Raw genomic sequence first — 27,241 nt, forward strand, 5'->3', positions numbered from 1 at the left:
CACAATTTCCTTTGATTGCTGTCTGGAGGCAGTGAGGTGAAAGCAGCTAAACTCTGGGGTGCCCAGCAGCAGCCGTGGCCTGAGGGGACAGCTGGCTGGCTCTGATCAGATCCCAGCGTCCACTGCCCCAGCTCTCACCAGGCAAGGTTACACTAACCCTGATTAAAGGCACCCAGGACTGCTTTGGGATCTGCCCTTCCCTGAGCACTCTGCTGTCTGCACCAGACAGGGATCCTGCAGCCGCCGCAGCAGCATCCTTGAGAGCGTGGCAGATGTTTGGCAGCAGCCAACACTACCAGGTGCAAGTCCAAAAGCAGAAGAAACACCTTGATCAAAGTCCTTGGGAGGCTGTTTTGGGCTTTCCTCCTGTCTGTAAACATTTAGCATCAGCCAACTGCCTAAAAGTTCCTTCCAGCCACAGCCTTTCTCTGCACAGCTTCCCCCAAACTCCATCTCTGCCTCCCTGCTGGCTCACAGGCAGAACGTGCTCAGGATAACATTTTGCAAGTGCCTTTGGGACCAGGGCCCACAAACTTCTATCTCACATCACTGGGCACTTCAGAGAATGTGACCAACAGCTCTGGCAGAGATATAACCCCCCAAGAAAGGCTGATAAAAAGCTCAATGAGCTTTTCTGGGGTCAGATTTGATGGAGTGGAGCTCCATTTCACTAAGCCTCCTCTTATCACCAGCACCTCAGGGCTCCTCAATAACCATTTGTCATCAAATTTTCCCTCTGTTTCTCCTCATCTCATTCCAAAGATGATAACTTTAAAAGGCAGAGGGATGAGCTTGGAGCTATCACCAGACAGATACACACATTATGATTTTTTTAAACATAAAATGAAGCAGATTTTCACTTTCCTCCTCCAAGTAATTAGCAAGTTCCTGCCTATGGAGCAAGCTGTGGCTTCACTGCTGTGCCACGGCTCTATCAGGGCAGTGCCATCACTGCCCTCCAGCCCCAGCTGAGGCACTTCTATAAATACCAAAGTTTGCTTTACTTTAGTACTTGTCAGCATTTCACAGAATGGGTTGGGCTGGAAGGGACCTCAAAGTTCCAACCCCTGCCATAGGCAGGGACACCTCCCACCAGGTCAGGTTGCTCAAGGCCTCACCCAATCCAACACTTCCCAGGCTTGGAGCCTCCACAACCTCCCTGGGCAACCTGTTCAGGGTCTCACCACCCTGTCAAGAATTTCTTCCTAACCTCCAGTCTAAATCTGCCCTCCTCAAGCTTCAATCCATTCCCTCTCATTCTGTCACTCCCAGACCTTGTCCATAGTCCCTCCCCAGCTCTTCTGGAGCCCCTTCAGGTACTAGCAGGATGCTCTAAGGTCTTCCTGAAGCCTTCTCTTCTCCAGGCTGAACGATCCCAATCCAAACCTCTGAGGTCAGCACCCTCAGTGCTCTGCCCAAAGCCTGACTTAGCACAGATCAGTTCCAAGCTCTCTCAACAGCATGGCTCCAGCTGGGGCCCCTCCTGAAATGCTCCAGCACGTCCTCATTTCACAGTCACAGTATCACAGCATCATCAAGGTTGGAAGAGACCTCACAGATCATCAAGTCCAACCCTTTACCACAGAGCTCAAGGCTAGACCATGGCACCAAGTGCCAGAAGGCCACAGAAGGCTGTGCTCTGCCTCCACTGCTCCAAGCAGTTGCTTACCCCACACGTCAGACTTGATGGAGAACTTGTTGTAGGCCAAGCTCTCTGGTGCTGTCCACTTGATGGGGAACTTGGCTCCGGCGTGGGCAGTGTAGGTGTCCCCTGTCATCAGCCTGCTCAGGCCGAAATCTGCCACCTTCACCAAGTGGTTCTCCCCTACCAGGCAGTTCCTGGCAGCAAGGTCCCTGAAAAGAAGAACAAAGCCTTTAGCAGGAGCCTTCCCCAGCTCACTTTGAGCAGCCCCAAGGCAACCTGAACCCAGGTGTGGCGCTTGCCATCAGAGCCTTCCTCAGGCAGGATGTGGCGATGCACAGCCAGGGGAAGAGGGAAAGTTATTTTCCACCCTGGCTCTGCAGGACTGTCATCCAAACTTTGGGGGTTTGAAATCTGAAGGGAAAGCTTCCAGGAGCCCCCTCACTTTCAATAAAAGCTGCCACCCTCGGGATAAAAATACTGCAGAGAAATGTCAGCGCTGGAGGTACCAACCGGCGGGGACGGGCGCGAAGGAACCAGCTCGCAGTGCCTCACTTGCCCACCTCTCTCACACCTCGGTCACCCCAACCACCACCAGGTGCTCCCCAGAACTCCTTTTCCAGCCCTCTCTCAAGCACCATGTTTAGCTCCCAGCTCTGCTCTTGCCTCCTCCCGAGCACACCACATTTTAGCAACCAACATTTTCCTGCCACCTCTCGGCCTCTTCAAACCTGTTGCAGGCTCTGCTCTCAGCCCTCCCATTTTTTTAAAGCACAGGGCTTAAAATTCAGCCCAAATTAAGCTTCTTCTCCCCATTTTGTCACCTGCCTCCACCCTGGCAGATGAGAGATGTGAAGGTTGCTTCTACCACTTCCCTGGCTTGTTGGCAGCCTGGGAGGATAAAACCATGAAGCACAAAGCAGCTTTCTGCTAATAACAGGTTTCATTAAAAACACTTTTCCAGATTATGTCAACGTTGAACTCAAAATTGATTCCAGCAGCAAGCCCCAGTGAGATCTTTAGATAGGAGGCAGACGCTGCTGTTGCCTTGTTCTACACAATCAGAATAAATTAGCCCCCCCCCTCCCAGTTTGTCTCACTGGGTGCCCATTAAGCCTTCACTGGCTTTGAAGGCACCTCCTTATCAACGCTGATTACTACGCTGTGGGTCTAAACAAAAGCTCCTCTTCAGAATCAGACCCCTCCTCCTTCCCCAATTCATTAAACAGAGTCACATCCAAGCGTTTGGAATCCACGGAGGGGAATTGTGACAAGACTCTTAAAAGAACTGGGTGGGTGAGTGGGTGTGGGGGTGGCTGACAAGAGAAATGGGTCACCAGGAGGCAGGAGAAATGAACTGAGCAGGACAGCAGACGGATGGGACTCACACAAAGTCCACTTGCCGCAAGCCTAAGGGCTGAAGCACTTTAAAAGGAGCAAATCAAAGGCTGGGAATCTTAATTGGCAGCATCAGCCTTCACTTGATCGACTGACAGAAGCATTTCAACAGCCCTCTCAGGCAGCAGGGACAAGGCATGGCTTAGAGGAACACCCAGAACTTTACACACGAGCTTCATGTTTGTCTCCGTGAAAAAGCAGCTGCTAATTTCCTACTCCAGCTAATTGGGCAGGAAAGGTCAGGCTGTGGCACAGAGAGAGGCTTGCAGAAAGCTCAGTGCCTCTCCAGCCTGCCTGCAGAACGTTGTCATTACATTGCTAGGAGGCCACTTCCACAGGATGAAGAATGCAAAGCTCCAGCCATAATTGCTGCACACTTAAAGGTCAGAGGCTCTGAGACTTCAGTGAGCACAGAGACGCTTGCCCAAGTGAAGGCACAGGGGTGGGGCCAAGCCTGCAGAGCAGGGGGGAAGAAGATGGAACAAGAAGCACCAGGGCCTTAAGAAGGCACTGAGGGTGGCTCTGCTGTGAGCACCTGCAGCAGGGTCTGACGGCTGCCAGAAGCAAGGAAGGGCAGCAGTGAACTCCATGAAGCGCTGGGCACTTTGGGAAGTGTTTCCATTCAAGGCTCTTGCCCCAAATCCAGGAGCACTGAGAGGTCTTTCACCTGCAGCTACTCCAAAGGTGAAAGGAAAGGAAGGAGGAGACCACCCTGAAGCCAGGCTGATCTCAGTCCCAGTCTGTTAAATACAGGACCCCAAGTGCAGTAAGACAGGGCCAGGCAACCTGAAAGGCAGGGAAATAAATGGAGTCACAGGGGGCACTGGGTTGGAAGGGACCCTCAAAGGCCATCGTGTCCAATCCCCTGCATTCAGCAGGGACACATCGAGGCTGATCTTCAATGTCTCCAGGGATGGAGTCTCAGCCACCTCCCTGGGCAGCCTGTGCCAGCATCTCCCCATCCACACTGTGCAGAACTTCCTCCTGATGTGCGACCTGCCCCAGTGTCAAAACACTGCCCTCATCCCATCCCCACAAGCCCATAACAGTTCCTCCCCAGCCCTCCAGCAGGTCCCCTTCAGACACTGAAATGCAGCTCTGAGGTGTCCCTGGAGCCTTCTCTTCTCCAGGCTGCACAGCCCCAACAATCTCAGCCTGTCCTCGCAGGGGAGGTTCTCCAGCCCTCTGCTCATCTTGGTGGCCCTCAACCAAGGAGTGTTTTGTGCTTTGAGGTTCAGGGGTGCTGGACCTTCCTTCCTACCTGTGAATGAAGTTCTTCTTCTCCAGGTACTCCATGGCTGAGGAGATCTGAGTGGCCATGTAGAGCAGCACCACAGCGTTCACCTCCTGCCGGTTACACTCGCGCAGGTAATCCAGCAGGTTGCCGTAGGTCATGAACTCAGTGATGATGTAGAAGGGAGGCTCCCGGGTGCACACCCCTGGGGACCAGCAGAATGCTCACAGTGAATGCTGGAGAATGTCACTGAGCCTCCAGGGTTTGCTCTCTCCCTCCAGAAGGTGCAAATACAGAGCTTACAGAGAATGGGGGAATGGCAGGGGTTGGAAGGGACCTCTGGAGACCATCGGGTCCAACCCCCCTGCTAGAGCTGATCACCCAGGGCAGGGCACACAGGAACACAGCCAGGGGGACCGGAATCTCCCCAGGGACGGAGACTCCACGACCTCTCTGGGCAGCCTGCTCCAGGGCTCCAGCACCCTCACACCAAAGCAGCTGAGGTGGAACCTCCTGGATTCCAGCTTGTACCTGTTGCTCCTTGTCCTACCACTGGGCACCACCAAACAGAGCCTGGCACCTTCAGCCTGGCACCCAGCCCTCAGATATTTATAGACACTCCTCAGAGCCCCTCTTGGACCCCCTCCAGCAGGTCCCTGCCCTCCTTGAGTTGGGCAACGAGAGAAGGAATCCTGCTTGGAATTGGTTAACAGAGGCCTCCAATTCCCTGCTTGAGGCTGTGGCAAGCTGAACAGGAGGGAGATGAGACCATCAGAACTCATGGCTTAGTGGTACAAATTGTGAATTGGGCCAGACAATGAGTGTCTGTATTTAAAGCCTTGCTGTGGTAAGCAGCTTATCTGCTCCTTAACATCCCTATCACTGCACAAGGCTTTAGTTCAAATCCCTCTGCTTGGTATTTATCACTTACCTAACAACTGCACCAAGTTGGGATGCTTGATCTCCTTCATTACTGCAGCTTCCTTCAGGAACTCTTCCACCTCCATGGTGTCCTCCTGCAGAACAAAGGCAAAGCTTTGGCAAGGACAGCACAGAGAGGAGGGGCAGGTTTTGGATGAGGACATAAAAAAAGGGAAGCTGCAAACTGGCAGCAGCAACCACAGCTCTTTCAAAGTAATTTCTCCCTGTAGCCACCTCACAATGGCAAGGAGTCGTGGATGTGGGCGTGTGGAATATAACAAACATATATTTGTATCAGTCTTACTCTAAGGAAGCTTTTTTAGGGCAAGAAAATCCATATCCCTTTTGTGAAGGGCCTCTCACAGGACCACTCGGGAGCTGAAAAGGAAAAATGGGTTTGTTCCTAACAGGCAGACAGAAAAGAGAGAGAGAGAAGGAGAAATAAGTAGAGAAAAGGCAACGAGAAGGGACACAAAAGGAAGGACACCGCAGGCACCTGCCCCGGGAGCTGACGGAATGTGGGCCCCCACTTCCACTGGGGGGAGCGAGAAGTCTCCCAGGTCAGTCCCAGCCACTGCAGAAGCAGGAGCCTGAGGTCTGAGGGGTTCCTTGCTGGCATTTCGAGCCCTCCCCGCGCCGGAGCCGTGCGGGGCAGACCTGTCACTGCCTGTGTGCTCCGCAGCACGCAGCCGCTTGGCACACCACAAAGCCAAGCAGGAACCAACCTTGCTCCAAAGCAAACAATGCCCCGACCGGCCAGAAGGGCACCTCCGAGTGGTGCGAAGCCCACGGAGCTGCTCCTGAAGAGAGGTTTCTCTCCCTTTCCATACTGTAATTCCCTTTTTTTTCCTTGATGGATTAATGTTGACAGGCTACACGGACCAAGTGTTTTAAGGCAGGATTGGAGAGGATTTACTGCTGCTGGTGAGAATGATAACAGTGGGCTGCTGCTGCAGGATCAGCCAGCTCCGCAGCTAGCACCCAGAGCACGCGTCCTAGGGCTCCATTCAATCACTTCCCATTCCTTGCCAATTAGCTTGATTGGCAGCTGTGACGTGCTGAGCACAGCCCCTCCGAACCAGTCGCCCAAAGGGCCTTGTGAGCACAACCTAAACTGTTTTCCTTGGCAGAGGAACTGGGTTATTAATCCAGGTTGACAAAATTACCCTAAATACAGAGCGACACTGTGGGGGCTGCCTGAGCCCTCAAAGGCTGCTCCCCTGCGCTGCTCCTCCTCCCTCTGAGGAGTAGGAAGGACACAGAGAGCTCCAACAACGACCTCTCACGCGAAGGACCTTAGCTTCCAGCGGCCCCTTGGCAAACCAGGGAAGCACTCACTGCAGGCTGGCTATGCAAGCGTCTTCCTGGCAGAGCACAGGACCAAGCTGAGGTGCTAAGGGACACCAGGGCTGCAAGCTGCCTCATTTCCAGTCCAGCTTCTCTGCTGGGGGGGAAAAGTATCCAATAAAAGGGGGCAAAAGAAAGAGGCAGCAGCTCTGCTGCCTGCAGACTCGAGGTGTGCACTGAGAAACTGCTGAGCTGCCAGCTCACAGCAGCTCGGCCATTAAATGGCCCTCATGGGGAGCAACCTTTGGCCACGCTCACAGCGGGCTCAGCTCAGTCTAGCAGGTCTCAAAGCTCCACCATCAGCTACTGCAGCCACTGCCCACCTCACGCCCCTGCCAGCAGCACCAGCTGCAAAGCCACAGAGCGTGCTGTGGGGTGAGAGCCTCACAAAGGCTGTGAGGTGTCCAGAGTGGCTCGCTCAGCTCCCAGAGATGTATTTCAGTGGGAATCATCTAAGAAGCAAACCACTGTCCTGCACTCCACAGTGCTGAGGAGCAGCCTGTGCTGCTCTGAGAGCCTGCTTGTGCCACCCAGAGCCCTGACAGCCTGCTTGTGTCACCCAGAGCCCTGAGAGCCAGCCAGGAGCTACATTTAGGCACTTGATAGAAAGCTGAAGAGCAGAGGGGCAGCAGCGCTGCTGACACAGGAGCTGCAACAATCATTATTTTTCCTCTTCTCTTTCCTTGCCTTTTGTCTTCCTTGTAGCAGTACCTGGAGTAGAGGTGGGGGGGAAGGAACAAGAAGAGCCATATAAAGTTTTGCAAATGACTCTCTCAGAGGAAAACAAAGTGAGTCATCTGCAGGGCTGCACAGAAGCTGCGGAGGGTTTGTTTCTCCCTGTAGGGCTGGGATCTAAATGTGATTTTAAACTGTTTCCCAAAACTTTGAGGGAGGGAAGCTCTGATCCCACCTGTCAGGCAGCAGACTGATGGATTTAGGGAAGGTAGACGAGAAATGTGCTTTTAAGGCTGGTTTTCAGCGTGCCTAATTGCGGGCTGAAGCGTTTCTCAACTCTCCTCTCGGCTCTTGCTGCGCTCCCCAGTGGAGCGAGCTGCTCCTCACCACCTTCTCCAGCACTTTGAGTCATGTTTCATCCAATATTTATTGGAGATATTTGTGTTCAGGTATCTCTTTATGCACAAACAGATTTGAGGGGGAGTAAGAGGCAACTGGCTTTTGGTGCTGGGTTTTAGAGAGAAGGGAATGAAAGCAGCCAGCTGCAGCTGGGGGCAGGAGGAGGCACCCGGAGGCAGCAGGTATCCTCTCTCACACTGCAGCCAGCAGCGGCAGGGGAGCTGCCGCAGCAAACAGTGCTCCAGGAAGGAACTGTGGCCTCCTTCCCACTGTAAATCGGCATTTCCCATCTAACCTGCTCCCATCGCAGCTCCCCTGCACTGGGCTGGTCCCCGGAGCATGCCCTGCGGTCCCCGAGCAGGGACGACACTAGGTGTCACTGGCTCCCTGTGCAAGCTGCCACTTGGAGTCTCCTCCGCTGGGGAGCAGCAGCAGGGACCTCCAGAGTCCAAAACAGGCCAAAACGAAAACACTTTTGCAACCATAGCAACCCAGAAGTACTGAGGGAGCTGCTGCTCGGAGCGCAAGCAGCAATATTTTCCCCCAAACCAAGGACCTGTTCCCCCCCCGGCACTGAAGCATCTCCACACTTCCTTCCACTTCAAAATTTCCATTGCGGGGAAGAGAAAGAAACAAACCAACCCCTCCTGCTCTGTTTGTTTCTGTCAGGCCAAACCACATCCCCGCTGGAGGAGGGAGAACCTGGTGTCAAGTTAGCATCAGCTGCTGTTAAGCAATCAAATGGGATGCGTGTGGAAGGTGCCAGAAGATCTCGAGACGTTTTCATAAACATAAATGAATTAAGCAGTGACCTCCTGAACTCACAGAGCACTATTTGCATTCCCAGAGACAAGGGAAGCAAGAGACACAAAGCAGGAGGCAGAGCCAGCAACACAACTGATTACCCAGCTCCTCATTAAAGCCACTTAACGAATGTTAATGGCCCTCAGCTCGGCTCCACTTCTTCCTCCTCTTGTGTCTTTTGCTAAGAAGCAGCTGGGAAGAGCTGCTGGAGACTCCCAGCGCCCAGGGAGGTTGTCCTTTGGGAGACAGCCCACAGAAGGCAGGGAAGCAAACCATGCAGAGCCTCCCTGCAGCACAGCCTTTGAATCTGGTGTTGAGTGACTCCCAGTCCCCAGCTCTGCTCCAAACACCAGCTGGGGTTGCTGTGCTCACCCCTGAAGAGCTCCCCTCTGCCAGCCTCTGCACGCCAGAAATCAGGGCACCATTTGCTGGTCTGAGTTTTCAGCCCTTCTCAAGTCCAAAATGCACTGTGGGTGGCCTCAGGCGTCGCAGGTACCACAGCAAACCACCAGAGCAAGCTCTTCAAACCACTCAGTTCCAGGTCACAGAATGGGCTGGGTCGGAAGGGACCTTAAAGATCATCCAGATCCGACCCTCTACCATGGGCAGGGACATCTCCCACTGGACAGGAGTGTTGGGGCTGTTCAGCCTGGAGAAGAGAAGGCTCCAGGGAGACCCCAGAGCAGCCTTCCAGTACCTGAAGGGTCTACAGGAGAGCTGGGGAGGGACTTTTGACAAGGGCCTGGAGTGAGAGGATGAGAGGATGAGAGGGAATGGATTGAAGAGGCCAGACAGGAGACTGGGAAGAAATTCTTGACAGCAAGGCTGGGGGAACCCTGGCACAGGCTGCCCAGGCAAGCTGTGAACGTCTCCTCCCTGGCAGTGCTGAAGGCCAGGCTGGATGAGGCCTTAAGCAGCATGGGCTGGTGGGAGGTGTCCCTGTCCATGGCGTGGGCATTGGAACTGGATGAGCTTTAAGGTCCCTTCCAACCCAACCCATTCCACGAACCTACAAGCCTGGGAAGTCCTCAGAGCCGCCGAGGGCGAGCGGCCAGCCTGGGGCGCAGCGGGGGCAGGGACGCCGGAGAGCCTGGAGCCCTACCTTGAGAGTCTTGACAGCCACGGTCAGGTTGTACTTCTTCCAGACGCCCTCGTAGACCTCTCCGTACTGCCCCCCGCCCAGCTTGTGCCGCATGGTGATGTCTGTGCGCTCCATCTCCCACTTGTCGTAGTTGGGCGAGACGCCGTAGACCGTGGGCTTGTTGCGCTTGGGCGCGGGGTAGTGCAGGGTGGTGATGAGCCCGTCGGCCACCGTGGAGTGGTGGTGCACCAGCTCGGCCAGCGTGGTGAAGCGGCTCTCCGAGGACACGTAGAGCTGCGGGCAGGAGGCACAGACAGCTCCTTCAGAACCCCGGCCCCCGAGGGCAAAAGCAAGGGCTGGGAGAAGGGAGATCTGCCCTCTGAGGTTGAAGGGCCTGGTTTGCCAGTGTGCAGGTGGCACTGAGCTGTGTGCCACAGGCGGCTTGCCAGAGGGCAGCCATCCACCCAGAGGGAGATGGACAGGCTGCAGAGCTGTGCCCAGGCCCAACCTCATGGCATTCAACAAGGGCAAGTGGAAGGTCCTGCACCTGGGTGGGTGCAATCCCAAGCACAGGTCCAGGCTGGGTGGGGAATGGCTGAGAGCAGCCCTGAGGAACAGGACCTGGGGGTCTGGGCTGAGGAAAAGCTCCACAGGAGCCTGCAGTGGGAGTGCAGCCCAGACACAACCCTGTGCTGGGCTGCAGCCAGAGCAGTGTGGGCACAGGGCAAGGGAGGGGATTCTGCCCCTTGGCTCTGCTCTCCTCACACCCCACCTGCAGTCCTGGGTGCAGTTCTGCAGCCCCCAGCACAAGCAGGACATGGAAGTGTTGGAGCCAGTCCAGAGGAGGCCACCAAGATGCTGAGAGGGCTGCAGCAGCTCTGCTGAGCACAGGCTGAGAGAGTTGGGGCTGTGCAGCCTGGAGAAGAGAAGGCTTGGAGGAGACCTTGGAGTGGCCTTTCAGGAGCTGCAGAGGGCTCCAGGAGGGCTGGGGAGGGACTATTGACAAGGTCTGGGAATGAGAGGAGGAGGAGGAATGGGTTTGAACTGGCAAGGGGGGACATTGAAAGTGGATCTTAGGAAAGGATTCTTTGCAGGGAGGGTGGTGAGACACTGGCACAGGCTGCCCAGGGAGGCTGTGGAGCACAGAAGCACCCAGTGTGATCACCTGCCTAAATCCTCCCTCAAGAGTCACAAGCCATTGGAATGGGCTGCCCAGGGAGGTGGTGGAGTCGCTGTGCCTGGAGGTGTTGAAGGCAAGCCTGGCTGGGGCACTTAGTGCCATGGTCTGGGTGACTGGGTAGGGCTGGGTGCTAGGTTGGGCTGGATGAGCTTGGAGCTCTCTGCCAACCTGCTTGATTCTATGATAAGCAAACCAGTGGCGTTTGGGCCAGGCTCCTGCAGAGCCTCCTGAGACTGCTCAGCTCCACCTTGTGATGGGCACCGATCAACAGCCCAGAAGTCAAATCATTAGCAGTGAATGAAGCCTGCTGCGAGGCATCAGCGCTCTTTTCTGTTGCCTTTTTAACGCTGCAGCAGAAGGCTGAGCCACTTTAACCCTAAAAGCTTGCTAAAGAGCATGGGCAAGTGAGTCCTCATCACCAGCCCCCTGCTGGGAAGGCGACAAGCCCTAGGAATTCAGCCCTAAAAAGGTGATGCTGCTGACACCCCAAGGAGAAATCTTTGTATCCAAGTGTCCCAACCTCCCCTGGCACACCTGGAAGAGGACCAGAGTCCAGCAAAGGGCAACCTAACCCAGCAGCTGCAGCAACCTCACACAGCTGCTCAGACTGCCCTCGGTGCTCCCTAGGAACCAGCTTGGAGCCTTCAGTGCTCCCCAGGAGGAACTTGAGAGCCTCCAGTGCTGCCCAGGAGCCCACCTGGCTGTGGCACACCTCTGTGCCCAGCAGCACTCGCTCCATACATTTCTCCAACACCTCTTTCTCCTGCTAGCCTCTTCTCCCAGTCACAGGACATGACCCCACTGAAGCCATTCATCCTCACTGCAGCACCAGCAGATCTTAAGTGCCCTGGACAGGCTGAGTAATGATCCAGCTGGCTGGGAAGGCCCCAGGTGCTGAGGGAGCTGAAGGTAAGAGCTCTCCTCGCACACAGCCACGCTCCGCTGCGACGCGGCTAATGGAGCGTGACAGCAGCAGCTCAGAGCCAGGCACCTGCTGCAGCAGGCTCCACTCCACGCAGGAAAAATTCAAGGTATTAGCTCTGCTCTTCCCAGCTCCTCAGCTTTTAGAGGTGGGAAGAGCGTGGGGAAGCCCAGCCCCAGCAGCATGTGTCACAATTCACTGCCCAGCTCATCTGCACCCAGCAGGGAGCAGGCTGCAGACTGCGGCACCTGCTGCATGCACCTGGCACTTGGCTCCTTCCGAGGGGCGCTGGGGATGGGCAGGGCTGTGGCTGCCTCTTGGCTCATCCCTGCACAAAGAGCCAAAGCCCAGAAGCCACAGCTCTCAGTCAGTGCTGTTCGAAGATCACATTCGGTGCTTCTGTGCTCCACAACCTCCCTGGGCAGCCTGTGCCAGTCTCTCCCCATCCTACCTGGCAAGAATTGCTCAGTGCCATTCCTACTACTCACTGCTGTGGACAGTGAGGCACAGAGAGCCCCCAGCCTACCTTCCCATCAGAGGCAGTGTTGATCCTGTAGTGGTAGACCCTGCCCTCGTAGCGCAGGGAGATGGACCTCTGCCCGGGGCTGCTCTCGCTCTCGCGCACCAGGAAGCTGCCGTTGATGCCACTGCTCAGCAGGTACTCAGCAGCGTTCCGAGACACTGGGCCATGGTACCAGGAGTGCTTCTCCAAGCTGTTCACAGGGGTGATGTAGTTGCTGGGCACCCAACCTTGCCCGTTCTTCGTCTGGGCCTCGCACCACTCCCCGTTGTGGTTGTAGCCCAGCACGCGCAGCTTCTCACCTTGGCACAAGCAGAAAAGGCACTCAGACACTGCTAGCCTGCAGCTCAGGGCACTGCCAGCTGCCTGCTGGCTGAGAGGTCTTTAACCCATTGTGCTGGTTTGAGGCTAGCTGGAATAGTTTTGTGAGAGAAATTCGATTACAGACTGTGCAAGGGAGGCAGTGGTGGTGGCTGCTGCACTCACAGGCCTCTGAGACACGTAAAAGCAAGGGAGGTTGGGCTCTGCTGCCAGGCAGCCAGCAAAGAACAAGGGGACACAGCCTCAAGCTGTGCCAGGGCAGATCTAGGCTGGATGTTAGGAGGAAGTTGTTGGCAGAGAGAGTGACTGGCATTGGAATGGGCTGCCCAGGGAGGTGGTGGAGTGGCTGTGCCTGGAGGTGTTGAAGCCAAGCCTGGCTGGGGCACTTAGTGCCATGGTCTGGTTGGTTGGCCAGGGCTGGGTGCTAGGTTGGACTGGAGGAGCTTGGAGCTCTCTTCCAGCCTGCTTGATTCTATGATACTGTAAATATCTGCTTGGACACTGCTAAGCTGTGAATATAAAGCTTCAATCCTTCGTTTCCAGCCAGCTGAGCCTGGTCTGGGTGATGTCCTAAGAGCAGGAGGCAGGTAACACCCAAACCATCCCACTCACTGCCTACGAGAGCTGAGCTCTGGCTGGGCAGGCAGCGTGAGGCTTGCTTTAAGCCTGACTGGACCCCTCAAAGCCACAGGAGGCCACGGGCACACCTGGGGAGCTGCCCAGGCTCTCGTGCAGCTCTGCAGCAGCTCTCAGGCTGCTTTGGCTCAAAACAGGAACCCAGCCCATTGCAGCTGAGCTGGCCTGGTGGGGCTGGCAGAGACCAGGAGAGGACAAACAACTGAAGAATGGTTTTGAGCAGCAAGGTAAGCAGCTGTGACTTGGAGAACAGCTCAGGAACAGGACTGAGCAAGCAAACACTGCAGCTGCACAGCCCTTTGCCATGCAGGGCCTGTGCTGGCTGGCAAGGATCAAAGCCAGCCTCTAAAACCAGCCCAGCTGAATCTCTCAGCTCAGACGTTTTTGCTCCTGATGCAGCTCTGGCAGCCAGCTTCTTGCCCAGTGCAAGGAGACCAGCTACAGTTTGGACAGTTGATGACTCTGCCATCCCCACGGCAAAGCCAAACTCCGCCGGGTCTGGCTGAGAGCTCAGCCGCTGCAGGGCAACTTCTCCCTCCCCACACACTGCCAGGGCCACCCTGCCCAGCTGCCTTACCTTTAGTTATGCTGAGAGTGTTGTCCCCACTGGCCACGAAGTCATAGAGTGCAACGAAGAGGTGGGGGTCATTCTCACTGGGGCAGGACAGGAGGTTCTCCTTGGAGTTCCAGCGAGCTGCTTCGCTCAGGCCCTGGGGCTCGAAGTCGGACACCACAGGTCTCTGGAGGGCTTCTGCAGGAGCAGAGAGGAAACAGCAGGGTCAGTGCTGCTGCCAAGCCTGCTTAACACACACACTGGTCCTCCACATGTGTGCTCCTCCTGCCTCAGAGCACAGCTAGGGCTGGCTCTTTAGCACAGCCCTCCTGCCACACAGGCAGGACAGCCTTGTCCCAGAGGCAAAGAGCCCTTCTGCCCCTCTCCCTCCCTCCACCAAAGAAATGCTGCTCACGTCAGCTGCTTGCTGCCTGTAAATCCCCTGGCTCATGGCTCAGTGCTGGAATGGTTACATCTGAAAACAAACTCCAGACCTTTAGAAGATAAATCCCTTAATTAGCCTGTGAATGGAATGGCCACAACAGGCAGCAGCGAGCAGCAGGCAGGAGGGGGGTTAGGAACGAGATCTGTCCTCGGGTTCCTCGCAGTGCTCCGAATCATTTCTCCTCCTGTTCTGAGCACAAAGCTGTGCTTGGTTTTGTTGCCCTCTCTCCTGCCTGCTGCTCACAGAACCAGGGCTCAGTGGTGAGCACACTGCACACCAGGAGCCCTGTTCAGGATCCCTGAGACACCTCCAGCTAAACAGATTCCTGACAACTGAGCTCCACAGCTGAGGGGGAGAGGAGCAGCAAAGGCTTCTGCAGACTGCAGCCCATGAGGTCTGTGACACTCAGGAAGCACCAAACAAATCCAAGCACACCAGAGAATTTGTAGTGCAGTGGCTCCTGGGGAGCAGCTGTGGGACCTGGGGGTGCTCAGCCTGCAGAAAAGGAGCTGCAGGGGAGACCTTCAGGCTCTCCACAGCTCCCTGAAAGGAGGCTGGAGTAGGCTGGGCTGGACTGGGCTCTTCTCCCAGAGTAGCAAATGACAGGACAGGAGGAAATGGCCTCTTGTTGCTGCAGGGGAGGCTGAGGTTGAACATCAGAAGGAACTTCTTCCCCCAAAGAGTTCCCAAAGCCTGGCACAGGCTGCCCAGAGAGCTGGGTGAGTCTCCATGCCCAGAGGGGTTTCCAGAGGCAGAGCTGTGGTGCTGAGGGCCATGGGTTAGCCTCAGCCTTGCTGGAGTTAGAGCATGGCTGGGCTGGATGATCTCAGAAGACCTTTCCAGCCCAAACTGCTCTGTGATTTTATGGCAAAGCCTCCCCTCTGAGCAGCACTCCAGAGCTGGGGCAGTGACACTCCAGGCAGCTGTGCCCCCTCACTCCAGTGTGCCACCTCCTGCTGGCACTAACCAGGGCAAGCAGCAGTGGAGTCCTTGTGTCTGGAGGTTTCTAGAAGAACCTAACAGAGAATCACAGGAGTGGTTGGGTTGGAAAAGCCCTCTAAGATCAGCCAGTTCCAACCATCAGCCCAACACCTCCACGGGCACTAAACCATGGCCCCAGGTGCCACAGATACACTTCCTGAACCCCTCCAGGCATGGGGACTCCACCACCTCCCTGGGCAGCCTGTGCCAATGCCTGACCAATCTTTCAGGGGAGAAATTCTTCCTGATATCCAACCTAAACCTCTCCTGGCACCACTCCAAGCCTGCTTCCTGCAGGAGAATGTATTTTTAACAGCCTGAGTTTGCTTCCAGAGGAACAATGAGCAAAAGAAACAGCAAATCCACTTGCAGCAAATTAAGCTGTAATCATCTCACCATGAAAACACTTTGATGCTGTCAAGCCCATTAAGCTCCCTTATCAAACAGGGTGCTGCAGTGACTGGAGACACTCCAAGGAGTTCCACCATCAGTACCCACCTGGAGCAGGCAGCAGAGGTGCAGCAGCCACAACCCCACACCCTGAGGATCTCCCTGGCTCACACCTGGGACATGGCAGTGCATGCTGCAACCAGAACCTCTGTTGGGAAGCAAAAGGCCTCCCCCACAGGGGACTGAGCCAGCAGAGAGGCAGGAAATGCAGGGCAGCTCCCCTCCGGTTGCAGCAGGGTGAAGGATGCTGGTGCCTGGCCAGGGAGCCCCTTCCCTGGGGCATGGGAGGGAAGTTCAGGAGCTCTGCAAGAAGCCCTCCTTGTGCCCTGGCAGTGCTGGGCCTGGCTCAGTGCACTCAGATGCTTTGATGTGAAGCATGAGACAACTCCATGCCCAGCGCCAGCAGCCCCCAGCAGCTGCAGTGACAGCCAAGGCTGCCTTTGCCCCGGGGGGTCCCTGCAAACACAGACTTGCTGACAGCTGTCTGCAAACCCAGAGCCCAGCAGCAGCAAGGGATGTGAAATGCAGGTACCAGAACCTGCTGAACCTCCCGAGTGCCCCTGGGAGTCCAGAGGGTGCTGCACACAGAAGGGCTCTGAATCCTCCAAGCTGACTGCCCCTGCCCTGCCCAGCCACCAGCACCCCAAGGGTTGGCTTGGAAGGGACCTCAAAGCTCAGCCAGTTCCAAGCCCCCACCAAGGGCAGGGACACCTCCACCAGCCCAGGCTGCTCCAGGCCACATCCAACCTTGAACACCTCCAGGGAGAAGACAGCCACAGCCTGGTCCAGACTCTCACCACCATCACTGCAAGGAATTTCCTCCTCACCTCCAGCCTCACTCTGCCCTCCCCAAGCTCCAGCCCATCCCTCTCGTCCTGCCACTACAACCTGTGAACACTGCTGTGCAGGAGGGATGCAAGGCCCAGATGCTGGTGCTCACAGCAGGCTGGAAGCCCCCGACCAGGGGTGGGGAAGGAGGCGACCAGCGGAGCTTGAAGGGTAGTGAGGAAGGCAGGACGAGGCCCTGAGGCAAGACGGAGAAGAGCAGAGCTGAGGTGACCTGAGTGCAGCAGGAGCTTGACAGACTGTGGCAAAAGACACAGCTGAAGGCCTGTGCCCCAAGAGGAGGCTGTCAGCAGGCTCTGGATGCAGAGCCATGAAGCGAGAGCAGCAGACAGGAGGTGTCCATCTGGGAGCCAGGCACAGCTGGCAGCGGTGCCCACCCGAGCTGCCCACAGGCTGCAGTGCCTCACAGCAGGGCTCAGACCTTGCTGCTCATACCGAGGGTCCCTCTCACACTACAGCTTCTGCACCTCCTGCTGCTGGATTTAGCTCCAGCTCTGCGCCCTGCTGAGCTCCCCAGCAGCCTGCATTGCTCCCAGCAGATCCTGCTGGCTGCCAGCCCCACGGGAGGGTGTCCTGGCTTGGCCAGGGCAGGCAGCGAGCAGGGCCAAGGGGATCTCTGTGCTCTGGCTCCTTCCACGCATCTTCTGCTGTGGCCCAGCAGGACTGAAATCCATGACTTGGCCTCCCTACCTTCTGCCTGCTTACACCAAGCCGTGGATCACTGCAGGGCACTGGGGCAGAAGTTCTCAGCATCAGCAACTCTGGTCCAGAGCCAGAGAAGCAAAGGGAAGGGCTGGGACAGCAGCAGAGGCTCCTGCAGTCCCTGGGGAAGGAGACCTCCTGTGTCCTTACAGAGCAAACATCCTGTGGGCTTGCAAACTCTGCTGGCATCTCTCCACCAGGACCCAGGAGTTAGGGAGCACAGGACACAGGCAGGCATCTCCCCGGGGGTGCAGTCCCTGCTGCCTGGAGCTCCTCCTCTCCCTGCATCCCCCTTGCTCTCCTTTGCCTCTGGTCAATGGCAGAAGAGATACAGGCTGGAAACATCCAACTCCACATTCCTGACTGAGCACACACCAGGGAGCAGCTGCCCCTCTGCCCCAGGCTGGCCCCAGTGGTCCTCATGGATCCTCTAAGCCTGGTGGAATATGGATTGAGAAAATGAAACCTGTAAGCCAGATCCTTCCAAAAAGCAGGAAGGGTTTGGGGTCAGTTCAGGCTCAGCCTCTCCTGTCCCCCCACCCCACAGCACAGGCTCACAGCCTCCTGCAGCAAGGGCCACTGCTGGCACAGCATCACAGAGTGGGTTGGGTTGGAAAAGCCTCAGGGATCACCCAGTGCAGCCAGCAACCCAGCAGCACCATGGTGGATGGGGCACTTGGTGCCAAGGTCTGGTGGACTGGACAGGGCTGGGGGACAGGCTGGACTGGATGGGCCTGGAGGTCTCTTCCAAGCTGGCTGATTCTGTGACTCTCTGGCACCAAAGCATGACCACAGGATTCCTGAACCCCTCCAGGGATGGGGACTCCACCACCTTCCTGGGCAGCCTGCCCCAGTGCCTGCTGCTTCTGCTCTAGAGGACCCTTACAGGTCCCTCCTGACTCAAGACATTCTGACTCCATGACTCTGACTGCTGGGGACAGATGATGACCACTTGTGAGTGCTGTGCCTTTCTGCAGAGGGGTGAAGAAGTGCCCAGATCGACCCAGCCTCTGCCTCTGCCCCCTGTGCTGCCCATTTCCACCCCCTGGGGGCCTTCACCTCGCAGGTTGGGTTCCTGCAGCACTCTGCACACTGCCAGCTGAGCCTGCTGAATGCAGACAGGAGAGGAGGAGGAGGAAGCCCAGGCACGAACAAGTCCTCACAGCCAGCTACAGAGCTTCATCTTGTCTGACACTGAGCACCCCTGGGGATGCTTCTCCCACTCCTCCACGAGATGATTCTGTCATCTGGAGGCTCTTGATGTTGTTGTTTTTTGCTTGGCTGGGTTTCTGACTGGGCTTTGGAGGGCTCTTGGGGTATTTGGGCAAGCTGCCTCCTAGATGAGCCTGCAGGTTCCACTCCAGCTCATTCGATGACCTTATTCCCTGGGCAAGCCTTTGGTGGCACAGTCACAGTTGTCCTTCTCCAGCAGCTCCCCCCAGCAGCAGTGGGGAAGGCACAGATCTGCATTTTGTTCCCCAGCCTGCTACTAAGCTGCCCTCTGACCTTCAACTGCAACCTCTGGGGGAGGGGAAAGAGAACCTAGACCCAAGCGAATTCCAGTGCCCCTGGTGTCATTCCTGACACCACTCAGGGGTTGGTTTCCTTACCAGGGGGCAGGAGGAGTGAAAATTGGCCAGTTCTGAGCCCTGGGGAGGGAAAGCAGCAAGCAAAAAGCACCAAGATTTCCTGGTTTACTTCCCTGCCTCAACCAGCAGCCCCCAGGCTGCTCGGGAATGTGCCTGAGGATGATCAGTTTGGGGTCTGAAGAGTCAGAATGGTCCTGCCCTTAGCACAGCCCAGCACAGAAGGCAGCCAGGGCTGTGCTGAGGCCGGGCAGGTGAGAAGCCCTGGGAGCTATCAAAAAGGCAGAGACACTACTGAGTGATGGGAGAGGAGAGGCCCAGAGGTGAGCAGCAAGAAAACAGCCAAGGCAGAGAGGAAGCAAGCAGAAGGCTCTGCCCTGGGAGGCAGGAATGCTGCCTGGATGCACTCCCCCTTCCTGGGGGATCTTCTTCTCCCAAGTAACCAAGGACAGGGCAAGAGGCAATGGCTTCAGGTTGCACCAGAGGAGGTTCAGGTGGATAGAAGAACTTCCTTGCTGCATTGCTCAGGCATTGGGACAGGCTGCCCAGGGAGGTGGTGGAGTCCCCATCCCTGGAGGTGTTGAAGAACTCAAGCAGATGTAGCAATGTGGGACATGGCCTAGTGCTCAGAAGGGCAGCAAGGCTGGGGAGGGGCCTGGAGTACAGCCCTGGGAGGAGAGGCTGAGGGAGCTGGGGGGGTGCAGCCTGCAGCAGAGGAGGCTCAGGGCAGAGCTCATTGCTGTCTGCAGCTGCCTGCAAGGGAGGCTGTAGCCAGGTGGGGTTGGGCTCTGCTGCCAGGCAACCAGCAACAGAAGAAGGGGACACAGCCTCAAGCTGTGCCAGGGCAGGTTGAGGCTGGATGTTAGGAGGAAGCTGTTGGCAGAGAGAGTGATTGGCATTGGAATGGGCTGCCCAGGGAGGTGGTGGAGTGGCTGTGCCTGGAGGTGTTGAAGCCAAGCCTGGCTGGGGCACTTAGTACCATGGTCTGGGTGATTGGGCAGGGCTGGGTGCTAGGTTGGGCTGGAGGAGCTTGGAGCTCTCTTCCAGCCTGGCTGACTCTATGAGTCTATGGTGGGGCTGGGCTGGTGGTTGGACTTCATCTCAGAGGTCTTTTCCAACCCAAACAACTCTCTGATTCTGTCAGGGTGCTTTAGGCACCCACCCAACACCACCACCTTACCTGACTGTGGAATCATCTGGAAAGCAGAATTCTCCTCTGATTGCCTGGGTGTGGTTTGGCCACAAAAGCAGGTCCATGCCCTGGGCTGTCACCAAAGGGCTGCCTGCTGAGCCATGAGCACTAGAGCAGGAACCACTGGCATTGCAGGTGCTGGTCTGGCTCAGCTGTGTGCCCAAAAGCACCAAGAGGAGCTCTCCAGAGAGAGGGCAATGGCTACAGGCTGCTGGTCCTGCCCAGGCTTGGCTGCTGGGGCTGGGACAAGCCATGCTGCTATCAAAGAGGGAAAAAGAGCAGAGCCAATCTGACAGCAGCACAGAAACCATTCCAGACAGACAACAAAGGACCCTCCTAGTGTCACCAAAACGGTTTCCAACACCACAGAGAACACTGACAGGTTTCAAACCAAGCTCCTGCCCCTCAGCCAGCCCCAGAAGGCAGCAGGACCATTCTAGCCCCTATTTGGGACATGGACACATTCTCTATCCAGATCAGACTGGCAGCAGCCTTTGCTGTGCCTCTTCCCTTCTCTTTACCCTTTCTTGGTGTGAAGTGGGTGAGCAGATCCTCAGCTTGGCAGAGGCATGAAGGGGAAAGCAGAAGACAGAAGTTCAGACCTCTCACCTCCAGAATGGTATTTACTGGTAGGAACAGAACTGAGAGGCAGGAAACAGGCAGCCCAGACACCAGGGTGAGACCTCAGCAGCCCCAGAACCAGCTTCAGCTGCTTGCTGATCAAGTGAGGAGCAGGTCTCAAGCTCCCCAGGGACTGTGGCACCTGCCACCCCTGCACAGCACCACCAACCCTGCCAACAGCCCTCACCCCTGCTGCCCAGCAGAGCATGGAAGCCTGCCAGAAGAGGACCACCATGGAGAGCCTCTAGATCTGACTGCCTGTGCCCAAGGCACATCCACCTACACAGGTGCCTGATTCCAAGCCAGCCTAGGACCCAACCCAGCCCCAACAGGAGGTTTTCAAGAGAGTGTTTAAAACACAACCAACAGATGTAGGCTCCTCAGGTCCCCTGACAACCAAACTCTGCCCTGCTTTCCTTGGCAGATGCAAACCAAAGCAAGAAACTGAATGTGGCAAAAATTCATTCCTTGTCCTGGCACTGATGGCACTTCCATCTTTCAAGCATCTCTGCTGAAGGGTTTGTGGTCTACTACAGCAAGGAAACTTCCAGCTTGCCCCTCGTGCCTCAACAGCTTCTCCTGCAGCTAGGACAACAAAAGCTGAGGCTCGGTCAGAAAGCTGCCCCGTGGGGCCCTGCAGCTCTGGGAGGCAGCCACAGAAAAACCTCCTCTGCTTTCTCACTGCTTTTCCCTGGGTGAGGTCAGATTGTCACCTCCCATCCTGCTCCTCAGAAGCCCCACAGCTGCTCACGGTGGGCCTGGGGCTGCCTGTCCTCAAACGGTCACAGCCCTGAGGCTGCAGTTGCCACATTGCATCTGCATGTCCCTGAGACGCTGCCTTTGGTTTTGCTGAGCTGAGAACTGAGGCCAAGATGCTTCTAGAGAAGAGCATTCCCAGGCTGTTCCAAAGCTCCTTCCCAACCCCATCAAACTCCCCAGACACTATACCCCAATCTTGGGGCAGCAGAAGGTGGAATCCTCACCACGTTTGCTGGGTCAGTGATCAGGTCCTCAGCTCCACACTGCCTACAGGGCCAAGGTTCTGCTCTAATCCTATTATACAACCGCACGGCCAGTGGGGAGGGGGAGTGGTTGTCACACACACAAAAGAGAAGCCTTGCAGGGTACCACCCTTGTAACATCATCCCTCAGCTTCCATTCCTGCAGGAAAGAGGCCCCAGATGCTCTCTGCCTGTTCTCCCAGGGCTGTGTTGAAAGATCCAAGGGCAGAGAACAGAGAGGTCCAGCAGGGCTCAGAGCGCAGCTTGGCTGTGCCCCAGCAATGCCAGAGCCAGGGGAGAGGTTCCACAGCCCCAGAAGATCACCCAGGGATCCAGATCAGAACGAGTTGTGTGCACCCCCCCCTGCCAGCCTGCAGAAACTCGAAATAAGCGAAAAGAATAAAAAGTCCTCTGGAAACTGTTGCTTGATTTCAGACAGCACAAAGGCAGCTGACAAACACAGCCCCTTCAGCTGCAAGCTCTTTGAAGGGCTTCGCCACGAGAAGCTGTTTGTCAACGTTGAGATTCCTCAGCTCTGAACTTCCGAGGACCTTTTCCTCCGCTGAACATTCGAGAGTTGAGCAACAGGCACTTCCACAGCCCCCAGGACATCAGCTGCTGCCCGCTCCCGGGAGGCAGCACCGCCCGTGGCAGCAGCCGCAGCAGCCCCGGCGGCACAGAAGCGGCTGGTGAAGCCTGCATGGCCCCGGGGGCACGGACACAGCTCTAAGAGGGCATCTAAAGGCCACGATGCTGCTCCACAGGTGGGCTGTGAAGCCGCACTGGGGTGAAGAACCTCGGGCAAGCCAAGAGCTCAGCCCAAAGCTCGAGGTCATAGAACCACTGAATGGTTTGGCTTGGGAAGGACCTTAAAGATCAGCCAGTTCCACTCCCCCTGCCAGGGGCAGAGACACCTCCCACTAGACCAGGCTGCTTAAGGCCTCGTCCAGCCTGGCATGAACACTGCCAGGGAAGGCACAACACCAAGCAAGATCTCAGCCCCAAACTCCAGTTACAACCAAGCAAGACCTCACCCCCAAACTCCAGGTCACATGAAGCAAAACCTCAGCTCAAAATTCTAGGTTACATCAAGCAAGACCTCAGCCCCAGATTCTAGGTCATATGAAGCAAAGCCTCAGCCCAAAATGCTAGGCTACACCAAACAAGAAGATCTCATCCCCAAACTCCAGGTTACACCAAGACTCCAGCCCCAAACTCCAGGTTTACATCAAGCATGAAGACCTCAGCCCCAGACTCCAGTTACAACCAAGCAAGCCCTCAGGCCAAAATTGTAAGTTACACCAAGCAAGCCCTCAGCCCCAAACCCAAGGCCACACCAAGCAAGCCCTCAGCCCAAAGTCCCCCATCCCAACACAGTGACCATCCCCCCAGCTACCACTCTGAACTAGTTGGATCCACCTGTTTAAACATCTCAGGGGCTACAACCCCCCCCCCGAGTTTGTCTCCAAAACCACCTTTTCAAAGCAGACACTTGGGGATAACTCAGTCCTATAACTGCCTCTGCAAGGCAAACTCACAAGAGGCCAAGCAAAGAGATGACCACAGGCTGAAAATATTTTCCTGCTGGACTCATCTCCATTTCACCATCCTTTTCTCACCTCTCAAATATGAGAGGGTTAACAAAAAGAGAGGCTTGAAGATGAGGCTTTGTTTATGGGCTCAGCAAGAAGATCCCTTTTGACATTTTACAACCATAAATGGTAGAGCTGCGCTGCCTTTGGAGGCTGCAGCTAATGGAAGGCACTTGGAGGAGGGGGGGGGGTCCTGGTAGACTCTCAAGTCCACCAAACTCCACATGAAAAAACCTCCCAAAACTTGAAAGAAGGGATAAAAGTTGTGCCTGGGGTGGTGATGAGGGTCAAGGAGGTGCTCACACCATGGGAGCCCAAGAGCTGGAGCCCGCCCGGCTGGGCTCTGGCTCTTGGGCTCCCATGGGGTGGGCACCTCCTGATCGGGACCCCTTTGGCTACTCACCTTCTAGGTAGCAGCTGGAGGAAGAGGAAAGCCCTTTCTTGGATTTGCAACCCACCAATTTCAAGCAAATCTCCAACATTTTCATTTGTTAGTTTGGCTTCAGCTCTTTGGTTTCCCTTCCCCCTCCCCTCCCCGCTTCAGCTTCTTGAATTATCCCAGCAAAGGTCTCGAAGAATCCAAGAAAAAGGCTTCAGGAATCCAGGAGAAGTCTTGAAAAACTCAAAAAGTCTTGGAAAAGTCTAAAAAAAAAGACACCCCCCCCGAAAACCCTCGAGTCTTTAAATATCCAGAAGTTTTTAAACATCCAGGGAAAGTCTTTTAAACATCCAAGGAAAGTCCCCGAAAGAATCCACCGAGAGGCTGAAACAATCCGGGGGGAGGAGGAGGAGGAGGAGGAGGGAGGGAAAAAAAGTCTAAAACGCAGGAAAAGTTGCAAAAAAATGCAGGAAAAGTCTCAAACAATCCAGGGGTGGTCTAAAGCACAACATCCAGGAAAGGACTACAAGAAAGTATCCAGGTTAAAATCCAAGCGATCCAGCACCGAAAAGCACTACAAGGGCGAGCCCGAGAGGCGGCAAATCCTGGGGCCCCGCAGCTCTCCTCCCGGGGAGTTCACTCCAGCCATGTTCCCTCCTTTCCCAACTCTTTTGGCGGGAGAGGGGAGAGGGGAGAGAGGGCAGATTCCCCCAGAACGCCAAAGTGCACAAAGGAAAGGGCAGAAACGGCGAATCCAAGCGAGCCGGGCGCTGGGCGCTCACCTCTGCCCGGGCTGGGCGGCAGCTGCCCGCATGCCGCCGGCGCTGGGTGCAGGCAGAGCTGCTGGGACTCGGCTGCCAACAAAGGGCCCCTTCAGCCGCCTGCCTCCATGACATCAGGCAGCCAGCAACGCCCTCGCTCCCTTAACCCTCCTCCTGCCTGCCTCTGCTCCCAAAATCAACAAGTTTGCCGTCCCCCTGCCCGGGTCTGGGAAGCAGGAAGGGCAGGCTGCGGGAGCAGGGCTGTGGGCGCTGCCTGCGCCGCGCAGCCTGCAGGCGCTGGGCGCAGCCGCATCTCGCTGCGTGCTCAGGAAGCTGCCGGAGGGAAGCAAACACAGCCCTGGGCAGTCCCCAGCCGGTACAAACACAGCAGGGGAGCTGAGGGGGCGTGGGGTGGTCCCCAAAAGGTGCTGGTTTGGCATCCCTGCGTTAAATCTTGCAAGCATTCAGATCCCTGCTTGATGCAGCCACGCTCAGGATGCTGCTCCTCCTGCACAGGGGGACAAAAGTTCTCCCTCTGCCACTGCCAACTCTTCCCTTCTCCCCTCCACGCTCTGCCTCATCCTCCAGGTCTCCAAAGGCTACACCCTGGTTGCTGCTCTCCGGTCTGGCACTTTTTAGAGGCCTTTTCCTAGCTTTATTGGGTGCCTCTTTTAAAATAAGCCCCCCTGTTACCAGAGCTACTTACAGTCTGTGCCTGTACCACGCAGATATCTTTGACATCTATTTTTGATGCCTATAAATATATTTTTTAACAGACAGCTGTGTCTGTTTTAACCTATTTTTCATGTCCATTTTAACATTTAGGATGCTGGTTTGGTTGGAAAGGACCCTTAAGGTCACCGAGTCCCAACACTACCACGGCCATTAAATATTTGTGTCTGGCATTTCAGAGACAATTTCTCCTTGCATATATATTTTTTAATATAATCTCACTGTGGGGTTTGTTTGTCTCGTTCCCAAAGCCCCCCTCTCCTAGCTCAAAGCTTGGGGTGCTTTTGCTGCTTGGACTAAGAACGATGCTCCAGGGGCGCAAACCAGGGAGGTGACTTCTTGGTGTGTCCCACACAGGATCAACAAAGCAGAAATCCTCTCCACTGCTGTGCCTGCAAACTTCCCTTCCCCTCTGACAGTTTGTTTTGGCAGGCTGGCTGACTAGCTCAGTGCTCTTTTGCCCTCCAACGTTTTCAAACACTGAATACTTCAGAGGGATCTCTGCCTGCTTCCAGCATCTGAGGAGCAGGCCTCCGAAACACCAAACATTGCTCAGCCTCTACAGGCTGCTGCACAGCATTGCTCTGCCTCAGCTCTCTGACCCATGGGCTGGACACGTGAAACACAGCCTGGAATGAAAGCTTTGCTCCCTCCCCCCGCCCAGCTCCGGAGTGTTGTTGAAATACCACAAGTGACATCACTTCTACAGAGAAACAACCCCTGGAGGACAGAGCCACGGCCAGAGCGCTTCCATGCTGCTTCCTCGGGAGGGCTGAAGGTGGATGCTGGAGTCAGACTCAATGGAGGTGGATGCTGGAGTCAGACTCAATGCTGTTAAAGGTCTTTTCCAAACAAAGCAAGTCCCTTGACTGCAGATTCCTGTTCCCAAGCAGGAAAGAGCAAAACAACTCCAAGAGCATTCAAGAAAAGCCTGGATGGGGCACTTAGAGCCATGGTCTGGTTGACTGGATAGGGCTGGGGGATAGGTTGGGCTGGATGAGCTTGGAGGTCTTTTCCCACCTGCTTGATTCTATGATTTCCTCAGCTCATCCAGGGAAGAGGCCACAGATCTGATCCCCCACCCCTGGCAGCCTGGATGAGCATTAGCAAGACAACAGCTCCTCCATTCAGAGGCTGCTTTGGGTCAGAAGGGACCTTAAAGATCGTCCAGCTCCAACCCTCTCATTTGGGCTTTTGTGTTTACTTCTTTCAGGTGACTTTTTTCACCCCAAAACCATGCTCAGCAGCACTTGGGGCCCCACGCTCTGCTACCTTCCCATGCTTCAGGAGAGGATTTTAAGCTAAAATGAAGCTCAGCCTCTAAAAGGGCGAGGAGCACTCAAGCTGTTTCTAATGGTATCACAGCAAAATTCACTCCAGCTGCTAAGGCTGTGGGGTTGTGCCAAGCCTCACTTGCTGCTCATGGAGCCCAGTCCTGCCCCTGCTGCTGTGGTGCCTCTGTGTGACCACTCTCCCTTGGCAGAACCTGTCCTCAACTTTTGGGTAGCTCTAATAAAGTAAATAACTGAGCTGGCTGCTAGAAGCAGCTCAGCCAAAGGCATTGGCTAGTAAAGAAGTTTATGCTCTTGTATGAGCAGCAGCAATAAAGGCTAATGGATACTGGATTGCATTAGCAAGAGCAGAGCCAGCAGGTCGAAGGAAGTGATTATTTCCCTCTTCTTGGCACTTGTGAAGCCACATCTGGAGTAGGGCATCCAAGCTCCCTCCTTCCCCTCCTCCACGAGCCCAGCTCCTTCCTTCCCTCCTCCATGAGCTCAGCTCCTTCCTTCTCCCTCTCCTCCATGAGCCCAGCTCCTTCCTTCTCCCTCTCCTCCATGAGCCTAGCTCCTTCCTTCCCCTCTCCATGAGTCCAGCTCCTTCCTTCCTGTGGCAGATGCTGACCTCCTGGGGGCTGGAGCAGATGGTGTTACAGAATCACAGAATTCTTTGGGTTGGCAAAGCCCTCCAAGATCACCGAGTCCAAGCCTCAACCCAACACCATCACGCCCATTAAACCATGTCCCAAGTGCCACAGCCACGTGTTACACCCACCTGGTGAGCAGAGACTCCTGCCAGAGGTGCACAGCAGAAGAAGACAAAACTTAGACCTTGTGGCAAGGCAAAGCTGGGTAGAGGTCAGAGCACGCTGAGTGTTCCCTGCTGTCCAGCAGGCTCAGCGAGAACTCAGCAGCAGAGAGCCTGGGACAAGCTGCTGCAGAGAGAAAGAGCTGCCCTGTGAGCAGGAAATTCTACTGGAGACCTTCTCAGTCTGCTCCCAAGCCTCGGTGTGGCCATTCTGCAAAGCTGAAGGTTACATCAG

At 55.8% G+C, this 27,241-nt stretch overlaps 1 protein-coding gene across 2 annotated transcripts in view; it reads right to left on the bottom strand.

Annotated features, from left to right (window-relative positions):
* The window catches only part of ABL1 (ABL proto-oncogene 1, non-receptor tyrosine kinase), a 79,177-nt gene that overhangs the window by 8,776 nt on the left and 43,160 nt on the right, over positions 1 to 27,241 (bottom strand). Inside the window, exons 1-7 of one of the 2 annotated variants that reach the window (XM_064170848.1) lie at positions 23,453 to 23,607; positions 13,658 to 13,831; positions 12,130 to 12,425; positions 9,523 to 9,795; positions 5,206 to 5,290; positions 4,302 to 4,479; positions 1,670 to 1,854 (exon numbers count right to left, since the gene is read on the bottom strand). In XM_064170848.1, coding sequence (XP_064026918.1) covers positions 1,670 to 1,854; positions 4,302 to 4,479; positions 5,206 to 5,290; positions 9,523 to 9,795; positions 12,130 to 12,425; positions 13,658 to 13,831; positions 23,453 to 23,537 — 1,276 coding nt within the window. In that variant the 5' untranslated portion in view covers positions 23,538 to 23,607. Of the gene's footprint in view, positions 1 to 1,669; positions 1,855 to 4,301; positions 4,480 to 5,205; positions 5,291 to 9,522; positions 9,796 to 12,129; positions 12,426 to 13,657; positions 13,832 to 23,452; positions 23,608 to 27,241 lie in introns of those variants that run through there. The other variant, XM_064170846.1, reaches the window with a different exon arrangement.

Source organism: Pogoniulus pusillus, chromosome 35 (genome assembly GCF_015220805.1).
Source record: "Pogoniulus pusillus isolate bPogPus1 chromosome 35, bPogPus1.pri, whole genome shotgun sequence".
In the NCBI taxonomy this organism is placed as follows: domain Eukaryota; kingdom Metazoa; phylum Chordata; class Aves; order Piciformes; family Lybiidae; genus Pogoniulus; species Pogoniulus pusillus.